The sequence below is a fragment of the Oncorhynchus keta genome, chromosome 24, assembly GCF_023373465.1.
Source record: "Oncorhynchus keta strain PuntledgeMale-10-30-2019 chromosome 24, Oket_V2, whole genome shotgun sequence".
NCBI lineage: Eukaryota > Metazoa > Chordata > Actinopteri > Salmoniformes > Salmonidae > Oncorhynchus > Oncorhynchus keta.
The window spans coordinates 17,762,220-17,780,598 of record NC_068444.1 but is presented as its reverse complement, the minus strand read 5'-3'; the positions used below and the strand labels follow the sequence as shown (position 1 = coordinate 17,780,598).

The 18,379-nt window shown below is 43.5% G+C and overlaps 1 protein-coding gene across 1 annotated transcript; it reads left to right on the top strand.

The window, feature by feature from the left end:
- The first annotated feature begins 968 nt into the window (after positions 1–968).
- Positions 969–17,537, top strand: ankrd2 (ankyrin repeat domain 2 (stretch responsive muscle)). The gene is made up of 9 exons (XM_052477907.1): positions 969–1,299; positions 6,583–6,687; positions 7,565–7,705; positions 7,881–7,984; positions 8,426–8,528; positions 8,811–8,909; positions 10,839–10,937; positions 13,129–13,227; positions 13,344–17,537. Exons 1-9 carry the CDS (start codon positions 1,237–1,239, stop codon positions 13,488–13,490), a joined length of 960 nt encoding a protein of 319 aa, XP_052333867.1. The 5' UTR covers positions 969–1,236; the 3' UTR covers positions 13,491–17,537.
- Positions 17,538–18,379: the final 842 nt, after the last annotated feature.

Below are 18,379 nucleotides of genomic sequence, written 5' to 3'. Positions count from 1 at the left end.
ATAACTTTTGTGTATGCCTTTTTACATTGATCCGTCTGAGCACTCATATTGAGGCTTGTTCTGTGCTCTCGGCCCAAGTGTACTGGTGATGTCTCACACACACACAGCCTAAGTAATAACTATACTTATTTACTGCTCTCTAATGTCCTCTTAACCTGAGATGTATATCAATCACCATGACTCATCCTGCTGGATCACACATTTATTACAGCTCAGATAAATAGCATGCTCTGGTGGTGGGCTGCTCAGTATGTTAGCCTGACCTTTACTATCAACTGCTTTTCAAAGGTGTGCATGTGAAAGGGTGGTGTGCTGTGTGTGTGTGTGTTTGTGCTGTGTGTGTGTGTGTGTGTGTGTGTGTGTGTGTGTGTGTGTGTGTGTGTGTGTGTGTGTGTGTGTGTGTGTGTGTGTGTGTGTGTGTGTGTGTGTGTGTGTGTGTGTGTGTGTGTGTGTGTGTGTGTGTGTGTGTGTGTGTGTGTGCGTAAGGCCGAGCGGGAGGGGGGGAACTGTGAACAACATTTGTAACATACAAAGGCTTTTGTTACAGACTGATAAACCGACTGATAATTGTGTCAAACTGTATCCTTAAAGGACGGTCCTCGACGCCGGTCTCTGATTGGTTGCTTCACGGTATGAGCCTTGCCGATATTTACAAGGTATCACTTGACGCACTTATAAATAACGTAATCGTCCCAAACTGTGAGTTTACAGGCCTGGAGTCTGGAGGCCTTGTAAAACAACAGCTAACAGGGCTGGCACAGAGCAGGGTAAAACTAAGAGCTCGTGGAACGAATGCACCCTGTGCTCATGACTCTAGAGTGTGTGTGTGTGTGTGTGTGTGTGTGTGTGTGTGTGTGTGTGTGTGTGTGTGTGTGTGTGTGTGTGTGTGTGTGTGTGTGTGTGTGTGTGTGTGTGTGTGTGTGTGTGTGTGTGTGTGTGTGTGTAAGGGGGGGGAGGTCACATAATAAATGACCTGTCTACTAGGGTTTCACAATGCCCCTGGTGAGCCTGGCATTCCAGCAGGAAGTATAAGATCATCCGGACTGCCACATCCCAGCTGGTAACCAACCGGTCCCCTGAGCAGGTTATACTGACGTTTAGACAGACAATCTGTTTGCTATTCAGCTGTTAGAACTGTTAGATGTAAATTGGAAGTGAGAAGTGTGAAGTTGTTTCCACCACAGGTTGTGTTTCTGTCATTTTGTTTCCATTCCAACCCTGAACGGACATCCCAGTATGGAGGAGGATGAGCAGTGGGCTACCAATGTGACAGCAGAACAGGACCTCCACAAGTCTGAGGTAGGGGGAAATGAGCAATTATTTAGCACGTTTTAAACTCAAGATGCATTCTAATAGTAAATAGGTAACACGTCATTGCGTTATCATAAACGACAATGGTGTATTAAAAACCCCATTCCTTACCCCAGAACACTTCAACGGGTGACTATCCAGGAAGACAAGTGAAAGGGAACTCTATTGAGATGGCTAGTGGGACACTAACCTGCGAGGCTGTATACTTTCTGTGCCTCACACCTTTTCCTAACCAAGGCTCTAATGAAGATGGATGGGAGCGTCAGGGCTGAATCCGATTCATGACATAATAGACAAATGTTTTACATTGAGAAAGTTGCCTGAGAGCTCAAATATTGGCATCATATTTAGCCACAGATGAGTATTTAACGGTCCAATGCAGCCGTTTTTAAATCTCAATATCACATCATTTCTGCGTAACAGTTTGTTTTCATTTAAAATGGTTAAAAATAAACAAAAGCAAATTTCTCAAGCAAGAATTATGTTAGAACTGAGTAAGGAGGGGAAAACTGGAAACCATCTGTTATTGGCAGAGAGGTTTGGAACTCTCTTTCTAATTGGTCTATTAACTAATATACAGCTTGGTGCTGTTACCATGGAAGGTCCAAACTCCATCCCACCAAAACAGTCTGAAATTTCAGGAGATCTTTTCGAACAGCTCTTACACTAAAAGGGCATTGTCATCATTTTCACAATTTCACAGTATTTTTTCACCCTCATAGTGTGGAAATTATATAAAACACAGGAAAATATCTGGGCCTTTAAAACAATGACGTATCCTACTGTACATTTTAACATAGACATAAACATGTGTAAAAACACCCACACATACAGTACATGCACTTGCATTAGCTGGTGTGAACTGTGTGTGAGGCTGAGTGACCTGAGCTAGCCTTTGCTGTGACTGTGTGACTATGTGTGACCCATTGACTGTATAAGAATGGACAAAGCCATCAATGACATCACACCATTTAAAGCTCAGGAAGTCGGTTTTAGCTTGCTAAGATGGCGTTTCTTGGAAGTGGGGAGAATGGCGACCGCTTCAGGAAGTGGGAGGGACGACTGCCCACTCTCATTGAGTATTTCAAGTTTAAGTCCGACCGGGGACTGCAGGCTGCCGGTAACAACAAATGTATCCTTTTAACTTGTTCTTTGTGAGATTTGTTTATAATTCGTTCAAGGACATACTGTACATCTGGTGTAATAGAAGCAATTATTGATACTGTGACTGTCTTCTGATTTTAATTTCATTCACACAAATATTGACCATGAAGATTGCCATTTTCCCATTCAGTACATAGGGGGATACTGCTTTCTGAAAACAACAGCCTGCAGTTCTCTGGTCGGCCATGAACTTCATGGCTTCAATGAGAGGGGGCAGTTCTCCCCCTGGCGTGACCTATAGTTATCTGAGGTATCTATAACCACATGACCCGTTGCTGCTTCTGAAATAGTTTACAGCTTATTAACTTAACAGCCTGACCTCTGACCTACAGTAGGCTATCTATAGTACATTGCTACATCTTTACAACTAATACATGAAATCAAGTAATTACTGAAATATAAATAATGTCCTTGATTAGACATGTATTTTGTTTCATAGACACTTTCATAGACATTTGAATGTCATGGTGTCTGCAAGGATTTTACTTCAGGATTTTAGTTCATATTTGTTCATGTTTTTACCCTTCTAATATCATCATTTCAGTTTGCAATGATTCATTTGACTAGTCCGTGCAAAAATACATGATATTACATGGACAAGTGTTCTTGTAGATTCCTCTATGATCCATGCCCCTCAACAGATGGTTTGATACTGCCTCCAGGGAGAGAGCAGAGTTACATATCACCTTCTACAAGCAGACAGATTTGGGATTCACAGATTTTAATGAATGACTTCATTTATACTTTCTTACACCAGCAGTTCAGCACTGGAGGGAAATTAGCTTGTTATTTACACATTATATTTACCACTAATCTCATGTTACACTTTTGTTCATCGCTTTAGTGTAATATTTAGTGCAAGTATGTGGTACATTTTCACAACTCTTAGTACAAAATGCAAAACAGATCATCAAACAGGCAGTTTTTCCAAAACTTTAAGCACATTTTCAATTGACAATTCAACACACAAAATCATAAGTCACTTTTTCACAAAACGTAAATCAGTGTTTTATCTGGAAATAAATGTTTCACATTACAATACATGTTCATATAAAGCAAGTGCCTTTTGTAATGCAATGCTCACATCACTTTTGATATGATTATGTTCTCATTTTCTAAAATACATTTTACCATTACTTAATCCAACTGCTCTTAATCGATAATCACTTAACTGTCTGGTAAACCTAGAATTTACACTGGCTTGTCTACTACATATTTAGAGAACTACATCATTCAAATGTATGTCTGAAAAATAGAAACAAAAAAGGTATTATATATATTTGTAATTATTATAATTGTATTTATTTAACCAGGCAAGTCAGTTAAGAACAAGTTATTATTTACAATGACAGCCTACATCAGCCAAACCCGGACGACGCTGGGCACATTGTGCGCTGCCCTACCGTATGGGACTCCCAATCATGGCCAGTTGTGATACAGCGTGGATTCGAACCAGGCTGTCTGTAGTGACACTGAAGTGATGCCTCAAGCACTGAGATGCAGTGCCTTAGACCGCTGCACCACTATTGACTGTACTACTATGACAATGACTATTATGATTTTATTTCACAGTAAATAAAATAAAAATATGTTATTGACAAGATCAGATATATACTGTATGTAACAAATCAAAGTTTACTGGTCACTGTCACGACTTCCACCGAAGGTGGCCCCTCTCCCTGTTCGGGCGGCGCTCGGCAGTCGTCAGCGCCGGCCTACTAGAAGGTGGCTCCTCTCCCTGTTCGGGCGGCGCTAGGCAGTCGTCAGCGCCGGCCTACTAGAAGGTGGCTCCTCTCCCTGTTCGGGCGGCGCTCGGCAGTCGTCAGCGCCGGCCTACTAGAAGGTGGCTCCTCTCCCTGTTCAGGCGGCGCTAGGCAGTCGTCAGCGCCGGCCTACTAGAAGGTGGCTCCTCTCCCTGTTCGGGCGGCGCTAGGCAGTCGTCAGCGCTGGCCTACTAGAAGGTGGCTCCTCTCCCTGTTCGGGCGGCGCTCGGCAGTCGTCAGCGCCGGCCTACTAGAAGGTGGTTCCTCTCCCTGTTCGGGCGGCGCTAGGCAGTCGTCAGCGCCGGCCTACTAGAAGGTGGCTCCTCTCCCTGTTCGGGCGGCGCTCGGCAGTCGTCAGCGCCGGCCTACTAGAAGGTGGCTCCTCTCCCTGTTCGGGCGGCGCTAGGCAGTCGTCAGCGCCGGCCTACTAGAAGGTGGCTCCTCTCCCTGTTCGGGCGGCGCTCGGCAGTCGTCAGCGCCGGCCTACTAGAAGGTGGTTCCTCTCCCTGTTCGGGCGGCGCTAGGCAGTCGTCAGCGCCGGCCTACTAGAAGGTGGCTCCTCTCCCTGTTCGGGCGGCGCTCGGCAGTCGTCAGCGCCGGCCTACTAGCCATCACCGATCCACTTTTCCTTTTCGTTTGTGTCTGTCTGTTTTGTTTACACCTGTGTCCTATTAGTTCATTTCGGTGGGTTTATTAACCTCAGCTGCCTGCTAGTCTTTGTGCGGGATTATTCTTTTTTTGTTTCTCACAGTCGTTGTACCGTTGGTACTGTATTAGGAGTAGAGGTTTCTCCTTTGTGTGTTTCATGATTTTCTCTAGGTGTGGTGACTTCGTTGGGGTGTGTTTTGTGATTTTCCCTAGGTGTGGCGACTTCGTTGGGGTGTGTTTCGTGATTTTCTCTAGGTGCGGCGACTTCGTTGGGGTGTGTTTCGTGATTTTCCCTAGGTGTGGCGACTTCGTTGGGGTGTGTTTCGTGATTTTCCCTAGGTGTGGCGACTTCGTTGGGGTGTGTTTCGTGATTTTCCCTAGGTGTGGCGACTTCGTTGGGGTGCGTTTCGTGATTTTCTCTAGGTGTGGCGACTTCGTTGGGGTGCGTTTTGTGATTTTCCCTAGGTGTGGCGACTTCGTTGGGGTGTGTTTCGTGATTTTCCCTAGGTGTGGCGACTTCGTTGGGGTGTGTTTTGTGATTTTCCCTAGGTGTGGCGACTTCGTTGGGGTGTGTTTCGTGATTTTCTCTAGGTGTGGCGACTTCGTTGGGGTGTGTTTCGTGATTTTCCCTAGGTGTGGTGACTTCGTTGGAGTGCGTTTCGTGATTTTCTCTAGGTGTGGCGACTTCGTTGGGGTGCGTTTTGTGATTTTCCCTAGGTGTAGTGACTTCGTTGGAGTGCGTTTCGTGATTTTCTCTAGGTGTGCCGACTTCATTGGGGTGTGTTTCGTGATTTGTGCCATGCTCTTACTAACTGAGTCACGTACAGGACCTCTACAATAGATCGGTACAATGCTGTACAATACAATACACCATTACAATGCAGGTGGAAGATGTATGATTTCCACTACCCTCCTTTGGGCCATGGATGAGGCATGCAATGACATCAGTCCAGACCTATGTCAGGCTTGGATTCACCATGCCAAAAGGTTTTTCCCCAGGTGCATGAACAATTAACACATTTACTGTTACTTCTTTCTATGGGCGAAATGCTCAAAACAGGCTTGATGCAAACTAGTGCTGCTTAACATTGTTTCCTTCATTTCTTTCATTTGAATACATTGTGAAAGATGTTTCCAATGATCACACGTGGGATAGAAATTATGGAAATGTGATGTTTAGTCCATTTTAATGGGTAGTGCAAGTGTTGCCTAATGTAAAACCCAGTGTAATGTCTTGCACTTTGCAGTACTGTTGGATTAGCTGGTTGTTCAAATAACTAAATTGAGAAGATATCATTATGTTGTGTTTTGGTGATTAAACCAATGTACTCATTATATTTCACAGTAAACTTAGATTTTGGATCAATGGTTGTGTGGTGAAAGATGTCTGCAAACAAAATGAATGCGTAATGAATGGTTTTGATTGTAAAATGGCTGCTTTACGAGTGTTGTTAGTTTGGAGTTTTGTACTAACAGTTTTTAAAATTCATCACGTACCAAAGCTTTAATTTTATTTTTAAACTGTAAACATAAGTACTCTTACTGCAGGCACAGAAGGGTTACGCCGGTTTTCTACAAATGGAAAATAATGTTTTGCTTGTCTTTCTATTTTTGCATGTCTGTTAATTGTAAAGTACATTAAGGTGTGTTTATCACTTAGTTATGATTTGAATATTATTTCTCTGTTATTAACCAGCGTCGCAGAGCGAGAGCGGTGAAGCTGGGACATATGAAGTGGGACACACCTGAACAGGAAGAACCAGGCTGTGAACCCACCAATCACAACGTTGAAAGCATCCAGGTAAAGGAAGTAAACTTCTGATACATTTGGTTATGTATTCACCCTCAGTTACATTAATCTGTGAATCCCACATTGTAAATCCAGCAATAGTTTACTGTCAATACATTCTACTTAGCTCTCTTTTTACCAGGCTTGTTATTGAGACAATATTTGATTCTATTCACCTGTATTTTATGAAGAACACACAACCTATTCCCCTATATCTATATTCACCTATATCTATACTCACCTATATCTATACTCACCTATATCTATACTCACCTATATCTATATTCACCTATATCTATATTCCCCTATATCTATATTCACCTATATCTACCTCAAGAGGCTGTTTATATTTCCCCAAGTTTGTTTACTGCCAACAACATTGTTCTATTACCAGATATTTTGTTGAGAACATGTTCTCATTTACAAGCTATGAGGTTACCATGCTATGAATGTATCTGGCCATTAGCCACTTCAACATGTGCCCCTGGCATCTCTGCTTTTACAGGCACTGACCTGACCCTCTCACACCAACTCCCCTTCTATCCCTGGTAGTAAATCAGGTGGAGGCTCGCTACTGTTCAGACAGCTGTTGGTTTACACTAGACACAGAACAAAGGAAGGGAGGCCAGTCACTCACACCAGACTCTAGGGTTGGTGTATGAAGAATGAGCCAATAGTAATACTTTTAATAGTTAAGACAATATTAGATATAATTACACGATGAATGTGATCTATCTCGTGTCGTGTTTTGGCAGTCATATTCTTTATTGTTGTTATTATGTCAAGGTAGAGAGAGAGAGAAAGAGGGGGTAGGGGGGGGGTACCAATTCTGAGTCAGTCTGTATGAGAGGAGAATCTAATCTTCTGACCACCATCTTGTCTCCCCTAGCCAGCGGAGAGAGAGAGGAATTCATTTTCAGAGGGGAAGATAGTTGATCAGGGAGGACCAGAGAGCATCAAGGAGATCTGCCGGAGGAGGAAGTTGAAGAAGTCAGGGTCCTCATCCAAGGTGGCCATGGACATACCTGTGGTGAGGCAACATTTAGATCACATTTAGCAATATTTATTTTTGATGACCGGAACAATGCAGAATATACTCTTGTTTGTCATTTTGAAGAGTGGGACCAAGGTTTGATGATTCTGGATCAGTTGCAAGTCCCAGAGAGTAACACAAACATGTTTTCATGGGTCTCTGTGTTTGTCAGTTAGGACCTGTAGACACTTTTGACTTCATGAAGGCAGCGACTCAGGGTAAACTCAAAGTGGTGGAGAAATACCTGGAAGATGGAGGAGACCCAAATTTCAGTGATGAGGAAAGTACTCTTCTGTATGGTATATGGTCAGCTTATCATGTCACATGATCTGGATTTTAACCTTTATTAAGCGTCTTTCATCGAACGATCACTTTTTCTTTTAATGTCAGAAGTTCTAGCACCATCCTCAGACAATTGCTTTAATTTTTGGTCTAATTCCCATTTCTGGAAAAGGCTTAAAACAAAGGTTAAAATCCAGTCATGTGGCTTCACTTCACAAAATATATGTATTTACTTGTTGAAAGATCTGGCCTCAATAGTTCAAAGTTCAACTGTATTGTCCAAGAGGTCAATTGAAATGATTGTGGCCTAGCAATCTGCAATGGCCTTGCCCTACTATAGCAGTAGCACAAAATATATTTTTTTAACTCTTGTACCTTTTACCTGAAACAGATATCATTTTAACAGTTCAACATCTTACATAACTAAATATTTTTCCAGTTAAGGAGGACGGCACTACACTTTGCCTCCATCGAGGGACACTCTACCATCATCCAGAAGCTTCTAGAGAAAGGAGCTAACATCAATTCTAAAGACCGGGTGAGAGACTCTTGCCATTAACACAGTATGTTCTATAGTCAATGTAAGTTGCCGTGATAAAAGCTATGAAATTACATAGTTGACATAATTGTGTTTTTAACTCCAATACTAGGGAACAAACAGACAACTTTTAATCATATATACAGTATGTAACCTCTATATAACCTCAAGTATTGTGCTGATAACTGGATAATTGATAAGGTTAGGGCTGTGGAATGGAAAGCTGGTGATGAGTCATTTGTTAAGACATTGTACAGTGAAGGTGGCCATGTGTGTGTTCAGCTGGAGTCCAGAGCTGTTCACTGGGCCTGTAGAGGAGGAAGCCTAGCTGTGATCGGGGTCCTCCAGAAACATGGAGCAGACCTCAACATCAGGGACAAGGTGAGACGTGGGTGTGTGTGTCATGATGCTTTTGTGCGACTATAGCTACTGACATTTCATTCATTATGGATGAATAGCCAGCTAACAGAATGGCCATCTACCCACGGCCTTATCATTTCACCAGTCCAGGGTTGTCCTCAGTGGGGATAAGATACACTGCTCAAAAAAATTAAGGGAACACTAAAATAACACATCCTAGATCTGAATGAATGAAATATTCTTATTAAATACTTTTTTCTTTACAGAGTTGAATGTGCTGACAACAAAATCACACAAAAATGATCAATGGAATTTATCAACCCATGGAGGTCTGGATTTGGAGTCACACTCTAAATTAACGTGGAAAACCACACTACAGGCTGATCCAGCTTTGATGTAATGTCCTTTAAAACAAGTCAAAATGAGGCTCAGTAGTGTGGGTGGCCTCCACGTGCCTGTATGACCTCCCTACAATGCCTGGGCATGCTCCTGATGAGGTAGCGGATGGTCTCCTGAGGGATCTCCTCCCAGACCTGGACTAAAGCATCCGCCAACTCCTGGACAGTCTGTGGTGCAACGTGGCATTGGTGGATGGGGCGAGACATGATGTCCCAGATGTGCTCAATTGGATTCAGGTCTGGGGAACGGGCAGGCCAGTCCATAGCATGAATGCTTTCCTCTTGCAGGAACTGCTGACACACTCCAGCCACATGATGTCTAGCATTGTCTTGCATTAGGATGAACCCAGGGCCAACCGCACCAGCATATGGTCTCACAAGGGGTCTGAGGATCTCATCTCGGTACCTAATAGCAGTGAGGCTACCTCTGGCGAGTACATGGAGGGCTGTGCAGCCCCCCAAAGAAATGCCACCCCACACCATGACTGACCCACCGCCAAACCGGTCATGCTGGAGGATGTTGCAGGCAGCAGAACGTTCTCCGCGGCGTCTCCAGACTGTCACGTCTGTCACATGTGCTCAGTGTGAACCTGCTTTCATCTGTGAAGAGCACAGGGTGCCAGTGGCGAATTTGCCAATCTTGGTGTTCTCTGGCAAATGAAAAACGTCCTGCACGGTGTTGGGCTGTAAGCACAACCCCCACCTGTGGATGTCGGGCCCTCATACCATCCTCATGGAATCTGTTTCTGACCGTTTGAGCAGATACATGCACATTTGTGGCCTGCTGGAGGTCATTTTGCAGGGCTTTGGCAGTGCTCCTCCTGCTCCTCCTTGTACAAAGGCGGAGGTAGCGGTCCTGCTGCTGGGTTGTTGCCCTCCTACGGCCTCCTCCACGTCTCCTGATGTACTGGCCTGTCTCCTGGTAGCGCCTCCATGCTCTGGACACTACGCTGACAGACACGGCAAACCTTATTGCCACAGCTCGCATTGATGTGCCATCCTGGATGAGCTGCACTACCTGAGCCACTTGTGTAGGTTGTAGACTCCGTCTCATGCTACCACTAGAGTGAAAGCACCGCCAGTATTCAAAAGTGACCAAAACATCAGCCAGGAAGCATAGGAACTGAGAAGTGGACTGTGGTCCCCACCTGCAGAAACACTCCTTTATTGGGGGTGTCTTGCTAATTGCTCATTTTCACCTGTTGTCTATTCCATTTGCACAACAGCATGGGAAATTGATTGCCAATCAGTGTTGCTTCCTAAGTGGACAGTTTGATTTCACAGAAGTGTGATTGACTTGGAGTTACATTGTGTTGTTTAAGTGTTCCCTTTATTTTTTGGAGCAGTGTATATTAAGAATATACATGTTTCTTTGTCCTTTGACATGTAGAATTGGGAAGATTTCAGCTACAAGGAATTGTTATCTGCAGCATCTTTCACAATGTATTTCACATCAATACCGGTGAAGAGGAGGAAATGAGTAGAAATGCGCCCATGTTGGCTGTAACTCTCTCTCTCTCTCGCTCTCTCTCTTTCTCTCTCTCATCCCTAGCTGATGGCCAGCCCTCTCCATGTGGCCACCAGGACAGGCCATTCTGATGTAGTGGGACACCTGCTGAACAGTGGAGCCAAAATCAACGCCAGAGACAGGGTAGGACGTCATGCTTTCTCACTGCATCATACCTGGTCTAATATGATTCTGTAAGCCAGTTTTGTGTGGTATTGGTGCTTAAAAATCATTTTATCATTCCTTTCCTCTTGAAATACAATAAACAAACATCATCATTGAGGCAATTTGGCTCATCATCTTGGTTGTCCTCATTGTCATCATTATCTTGGTTGTCGTCATTATCTTGGTTGTCGTCATTATCTTGGTTGTCGTCATTATCTTGGTTGTCCTCATTATCTTGGTTGTCCTCATTATCTTGGTTGTCCTCATTGTCATAATTATCTTGGTTGTCCAGAAGAAGTATTTTGTTGACACAGCTTCTAAAATGGAGTATTACATCAAGCATTTCATTAACTGCAAAACCACTCATGTCATCTATAGATTGGAATGTCCACAGTGCAAGGTGTTCTACATTGGAAGGACAAAGAGACCGCTTAGCGGAACACAAGTACGCCATGCGGGTAGGCAATGAAGACTACCCCACGGCAAGGCACCATAAGTCCTTACACCATGGTAACCCTGCCTCCCTACAAGCTATGGGTATTGATCATGTTCCAGCCTCTATTAGAAAAGGGGACCGTCTTAAACAGTTAAACCAAAGGGAAAGTTTTGGGATTTACAAACTACATGCCACAAAGTAACCTGGTTTAAATGAAGATATGGATTTACAAACTACAGGTCACGAAGTACCCTGGTTTAAATGAAGATATGGATTTACAAACTACAGGCCACTAAATACCCTGGTTTAAATGAAGATATGGATTTACAAACTACAGGCCACTAAATACCCTGGTTTAAATGAAGATATGGATTTACAAACTACAGGCCACTAAATACCTTGGTTTAAATGAAGATATGGATTTACAAACTACAGGCCACTAAATACCCTGGTTTAAATGAAGATATGGATTTACAAACTACAGGCCACTAAATACCCTGGTTTAAATGAAGATATGGATTTACAAATTACAGGCCACTAAATACCCTGGTTTAAATGAAGATATGGATTTACAAACTACAGGCCACCAAGTACCCTGGTTTAAATGAAGATTGGATTTACAAACTACAGGCCACTAAATACCCTGGTTTAAATGAAGATATGGATTTACAAACTACAGGCCAGTAAGTACCCTGGTTTAAATGAAGATATGGATTTACAAACTACAGGCCACTAAGTACCCTGGTTTAAATGAAGATATGGATTTAAAAACTACAGGCCACTAAATACCCTGGTTTAAATGAAGATATGGATTTACAAACTACAGGCCACTAAGTACCCTGGTTTAAATGGAGATATGGATTTACAAACTACAGGCCACTAAGTACCCTGGTTTAAATGAAGATATGGATTTACAAACTACATGCCACTAAGTACCCTGGTTTAAATTAAATTAAGATATGGATTTCTCACCCTTCCTGTAGGGTCGTGATAGGTCCATTTGCTGTCATCTAGTGGACATTTTGCTCAATTGCCCTCAGCTGTTTAGACTGTTGTTGTCTATGTTTGCCGTGTTCTAGTGTACAAGGGAATATATTGCTTTCTTATTCTTGACACTTCTCCCAGTCATATTTAAGGTTTGATTTAAGGTTAGGTTACCTTTCTAGGCGTTCTGATATTTCTAGCTTGAAGTTGAATTTTTTGATAAAATAGTTACAGTATTTCACTTTTTAATGTGTATGGTATTGCTTACTGGGTGTGTGTAACTATGCCCTCTTCAAATTAGGGCTAATTGAAAAAGCTGTTCAAAAGAGGACATTGTATTATTTCTTTGTCCTCCCTGACGAAGGCCATGCAGCCGAAACGCTTCCGATTAAAAAAAAAAAACTTTGTTTCTATTGAACATGCCATACAAATACAGGCATTTTCATTAATTACATGAAGAGTGCCTTGGTCCTCCTTTCTTTTTGACGACCAATTCACCCCTTTTACCAAAGAGCACCTTCTGTCTACCAAAATGTACTATTGTGTACCTTAGTAGCGCTTCCCTTCCTCCTCTTTCTTCCAGTTTTGTGTGGTATTGGTGCTTAAAAAGCCTTTTATCATTCCTTTCCTCTTGTAATACAATAAACACACATCATCATTGTAACACTGTGGCTCATCATCTTGGTTGTCCTCATTGTCATCATTATCTTGGTTGTATTCATAGTGTAGTATTGTAATTGTGTATTCCAGGAGGGGGACACTCCTCTGCATGATGCTGTGCGTCTGGGCAGATATAAGATACTCAAGCTGCTCATTGTTGGAGGGGCTGATACAAGGCTCAAAAACCATGTGAGTATCACATCTTCTCAAATAAAACGAGGTTGGCATAGACATTTTCTATTCAAATGTTTATTTTTGCTTCCGTGTGTAACTGTTTGTACAAATCACGTGTCTGTGTGTTTCAGGAGGGATTTACAGCAGTGGAGCAGGTGAAAGAGTGGCAGTTTGACACCAAGGAGACTCTGGAGAAACTGGACCAGCTGAGGGAGGTGGGTCTGGTACCCCCACTGTTACCTAACTTACCAGACCACCAAATCAGCCTTCAGCCCTAAACCTCCACATCCCACTGGTACCTACCTAACCAGACCACCAAATCAGCCTTCAGCCCTAAACCTCCACATCCCACTGGTACCTACCTAACCAGACCACCAAATCAGCCCTAAACCTCCACATCCCACTGGTACCTACCTAACCAGACCACCAAATCAGCCCTAAACCTCCTATACCACTGGTACATACCTAACCAGACCACCAAATCAGCCTTCAGCCCTAAACCTCCACATCCCACTGGTACCTACCTAACCAGACCACCAAATCAGCCCTAAACCTCCATATCCCACTGGTACATACCTAACCAGACCACCAAATCAGCCCTAAACCTCCACATCCCACTGGTACCTACCTAACCAGACCACCAAATCAGCCTTCAGCCCTAAACCTCCACATCCCACTGGTACCTACCTAACCAGACCACCAAATCAGCCTTCAGCCCTAAACCTCCACATCCCACTGGTACCTACCTAACCAGACCACCAAATCAGCCCTAAACCTCCACATCCCACTGGTACATACCTAACCAGACCACCAAATCAGCCCTAAACCTCCACATCCCACTGGTACATACCTAACCAGACCACCAAATCAGCCCTAAACCTCCACATCCCACTGGTACATACCTAACCAGACCACCAAATCAGCCCTAAACCTCCATATCCCACTGGTACATACCTAACCAGACCACCAAATCAGCCCTAAACCTCCACATCCCACTGGTACCTACCTAACCAGACCACCAAATCAGCCTTCAGCCCTAAACCTCCACATCCCACTGGTACCTACCTAACCAGACCACCAAATCAGCCCTAAACCTCCACATCCCACTGGTACCTACCTAACCAGACCACCAAATCAGCCCTAAACCTCCACATCCCACTGGTACCTACCTAACCAGACCACCAAATCAGCCCTAAACCTCCACATCCCACTGGTACCTACCTAACCAGACCACCAAATCAGCCCTAAACCTCCACATCCCACTGGTACATACCTAACCAGACCACCAAATCAGCCCTAAACCTCCATATCCCACTGGTACATACCTAACCAGACCACCAAATCAGCCCTAAACCTCCACATCCCACTGGTACATACCTAACCAGACCACCAAATCAGCCCTAAACCTCCACATCCCACTGGTACATACCTAACCAGACCACCAAATCAGCCCTAAACCTCCATATCCCACTGGTACATACCTAACCAGACCACCAAATCAGCCCTAAACCTCCTATCTCACTGGTACATACCTAACCAGACCACCAAATCAGCCCTAAACCTCCTATCCCACTGGTACATACCTAACCAGACCACCAAATCAGCCCTAAACCTCCTATACCACTGGTACATACCTAACCAGACCACCAAATCAGCCCTAAACCTCCTATACCACTGGTACATACCTAACCAGACCACCAATTCAGCCCTAAACCTCCTATACCACTGGTACATACCTAACCAGACCACCAAATCAGCCCTAAAACTCCATATCCCACTGGTACATACCTAACCAGACCACCAAATCAGCCCTAAACCTACTATACCACTGGTACATACCTAACCAGACCACCAAATCAGCCCTACACCTCCTATACCACTGGTACATACCTAACCAGACCACCAAATCAGCCCTAAACCTCCATATCCCACTGGTACATACCTAACCAGACCACCAAATCAGCCCTACACCTCCTATACCACTGGTACATACCTAACCAGACCACCAAATCAGCCCTAAACCTCCATATCCCACTGGTACATACCTAACCAGACCACCAAATCAGCCCTACACCTACTATCCCACTGGTACATACCTAACCAGACCACCAAATCAGCCCTACACCTCCTATACCACTGGTACCTACCTAACCAGACCACCAAATCAGCCCTAAACCTCCATATCCCACTGGTACATACCTAACCAGACCACCAAATCAGCCCTACACCTCCATATCCCACTGGTACATACCTAACCAGACCACCAAATCAGCCCTAAACCTCCTATACCACTGGTACATACCTAACCAGACCACCAAATCAGCCCTAAACCTCCTATCTCACTGGTACATACCTAACCAGACCACCAAATCAGCCCTAAACCTCCTATACCACTGGTACATACCTAACCAGACCACCAAATCAGCCCTAAACCTCCTATACCACTGGTACATACCTAACCAGACCACCAAATCAGCCCTAAACCTCCTATACCACTGGTACATACCTAACCAGACCACCAAATCAGCCCCTGACTGGGTGCATAGGGCTTAACTTCAACTCCCATCCTGGACAGGCACAGCGTGTGCAGGCTTTTGAGTCCTCTTAGAAAAAGATAGTGCTATCTAAAACCTAAAAAGGTTATTTGGCTGTCCCCATACCCTATTTGGTTCCAGGTAGAACCCTTTCCACAGAGGGCTGTATATGGAACCCAAAAGATTTCAATCTGGAACCAAAAAGGGTTCTCCAATGGGGACATTTTGTAATCCGTTTTTCTACAAGTGTAAATCAAAACTAGACGATGAAGTGAGGTTTGTGCCCAGTGGGCTACTGCATATTTGATCAAGTCATTTCAATGCAGACCTACAGTTATGGCAAACTCTCATCATCTTGTTTTCTGGTTATATTTGATGTAACAGGATCGTACCGTTACAGTAGTGGCCTGATAATATATGCTCTACTCTCCTAGTGTGTGTCTGCATGGCTCTCAGGAACATAAACCAAGCACTTTTACTGTATTTGTTATATATTTCCTGTATACTCACACCCCTCATGTACATGGTATTTGATTCATGTGTTATCTGCAGTGTGTCTTTCTAGGACACAACAGGCTGGAGTTCAAAGATTAGTTCTGTGTGCCGTTATACCAGTGAGACTGCTGCTTTCATGTCATCTGCTTTTGCTGAAAATACATTTTTAGAAAAGTCCTTTCAGCCGAGCAGTGTGGTGCTGGTGACTGGACTTATTAAAGCAACTCATAGCCGATTCTCTTCTGAAGAGCTTTATAACCCCTGAAAAGCTGTGTTCTTGCATTAGAATCATTAGACGTTGAAGTCTGTGCCTCGTGGGGACACTATCTTGCCATATAGGCTAGTCACCATATATTCAATGTAAATTGCAGATAATCCATATGAGAATCCAAGATTCACAGTACATTCACTGCTGGCGTTGCTCTCCGACATTACACCATCCATGGGGATATTAAATCAACTAATGATTTACAATTGTATGTCGAAGTGCATTTTTGTTCTTGTTGTTAAAAGTCTTTAAGAGCAGTATTTTGTGAGCAGATTTAAAATACTACAAATGCAGTAGGCCCATGTGTTGATTGCATCATCATAGCTTTATATCAGCATTAGGTTCTGATTTGAAACTGCATTTGGTTTATCCTCCACCATTATTACAGTAATTAACACATGACTGCCCATCAGCAGTTGTTCCACGTTTAAAGGTCACTGGATTTTCTTTTTTACAGAGGCTCGAGTCACAGACAATGTTTAGTTAAAACAGGCTCTATTGTCTCTGTGGTGCCCCAGGGGTGGATGGGATGGTTGGGGTGGCTGTTTCTCCTTTGTTAAACACCCCGGATTGGGTTAGAAATGTGTGGACATACTTCCGTGGGTCCAGTGGAAATATTTTCCTGTTGTCATCATAGGTACAGTCCTGCCTGAGGTGAAATGATCTCTGGCTCAGGGATAAACCTGTCAGAATGTCTTTTGGTTTGACGACATTGACGTGCATCTCTGAATAATGGAAGGATTTAAAGCAGTAGTAACAATAGTATAAGCCCTGTGAATGTGAGTTCACTGTACCTTTGCCAAGAGGTCTGGATAACTGTAGGGTTGCTGGTTCAAGCCCCACTCCATAGGTTCTCCATAAATCACTACAATGGTATCGATTTGAGTGCAATGTCTGAAAAGCACCTGAAAGATAAAGCTATTAATATTAGTTCCAATCCTCACTTCACAGAATATGTTCCTGCCTAGTTAGATAAAGGTAAACAAAAATAAATAATAAATAAATACAGTGCCTTGCGAAAGTATTCGGCCCCCTTGAACTTTGCAACCTTTTGCCACATTTCAGGCTTCAAACATAAAGATATAAAACCATTTTTGTGAAGAATCAACAACAAGTGGGACACAATCATGAAGTGGAACGACATTTATTGGATATTTCAAACTTTCTTAACAAATCAAAAACTGAAAAATTGGGCGTGCAAAATTATTCAGCCCCTTTACTTTCAGTGCAGCAAACTCTCTCCAGAAGTTCAGTGAGGATCTTTGAATGATCCAATGTTGACCTAAATGACTAATGATGATAAATACAATCCACCTGTGTGTAATCAAGTCTCCGTATAAATGCACCTGCACTGTCATAGTCTCAGAGGTCCGTTAAAAGTGCAGAGAGCATCATGAAGAACAAGGAACACACCAGGCGGGTCCGAGATACTGTTGTGAAGAAGTTTAAAGCCGGATTTGGATACAAAAATATTTCCCAAGCTTTAAACATCCCAAGGAGCACTGTGCAAGCGATAATATTGAAATGGAAGGAGTATCAGACCACTGCAAATCTACCAAGACCTGGCCGTCCCTCTAAACTTTCAGCTCATACAAGGAGAAGACTGATCAGAGATGCAGCCAAGAGGCCCATGATCACTCTGGATGAACTGCAGAGATCTACAGCTGAGGTGGGAGACTCTGTCCATAGGACAACAATCAGTCGTATATTGCACAAATCTGGCCTTTATGGAAGAGTGGCAAGAAGAAAGCCATTTCTTAAAGATATCCATAAAAAGTGTCGTTTAAAGTTTGCCACAAGCCACCTGGGAGACACACCAAACATGTGGAAGAAGGTGCTCTGGTCAGATGAAACCAAAATTGAACTTTTT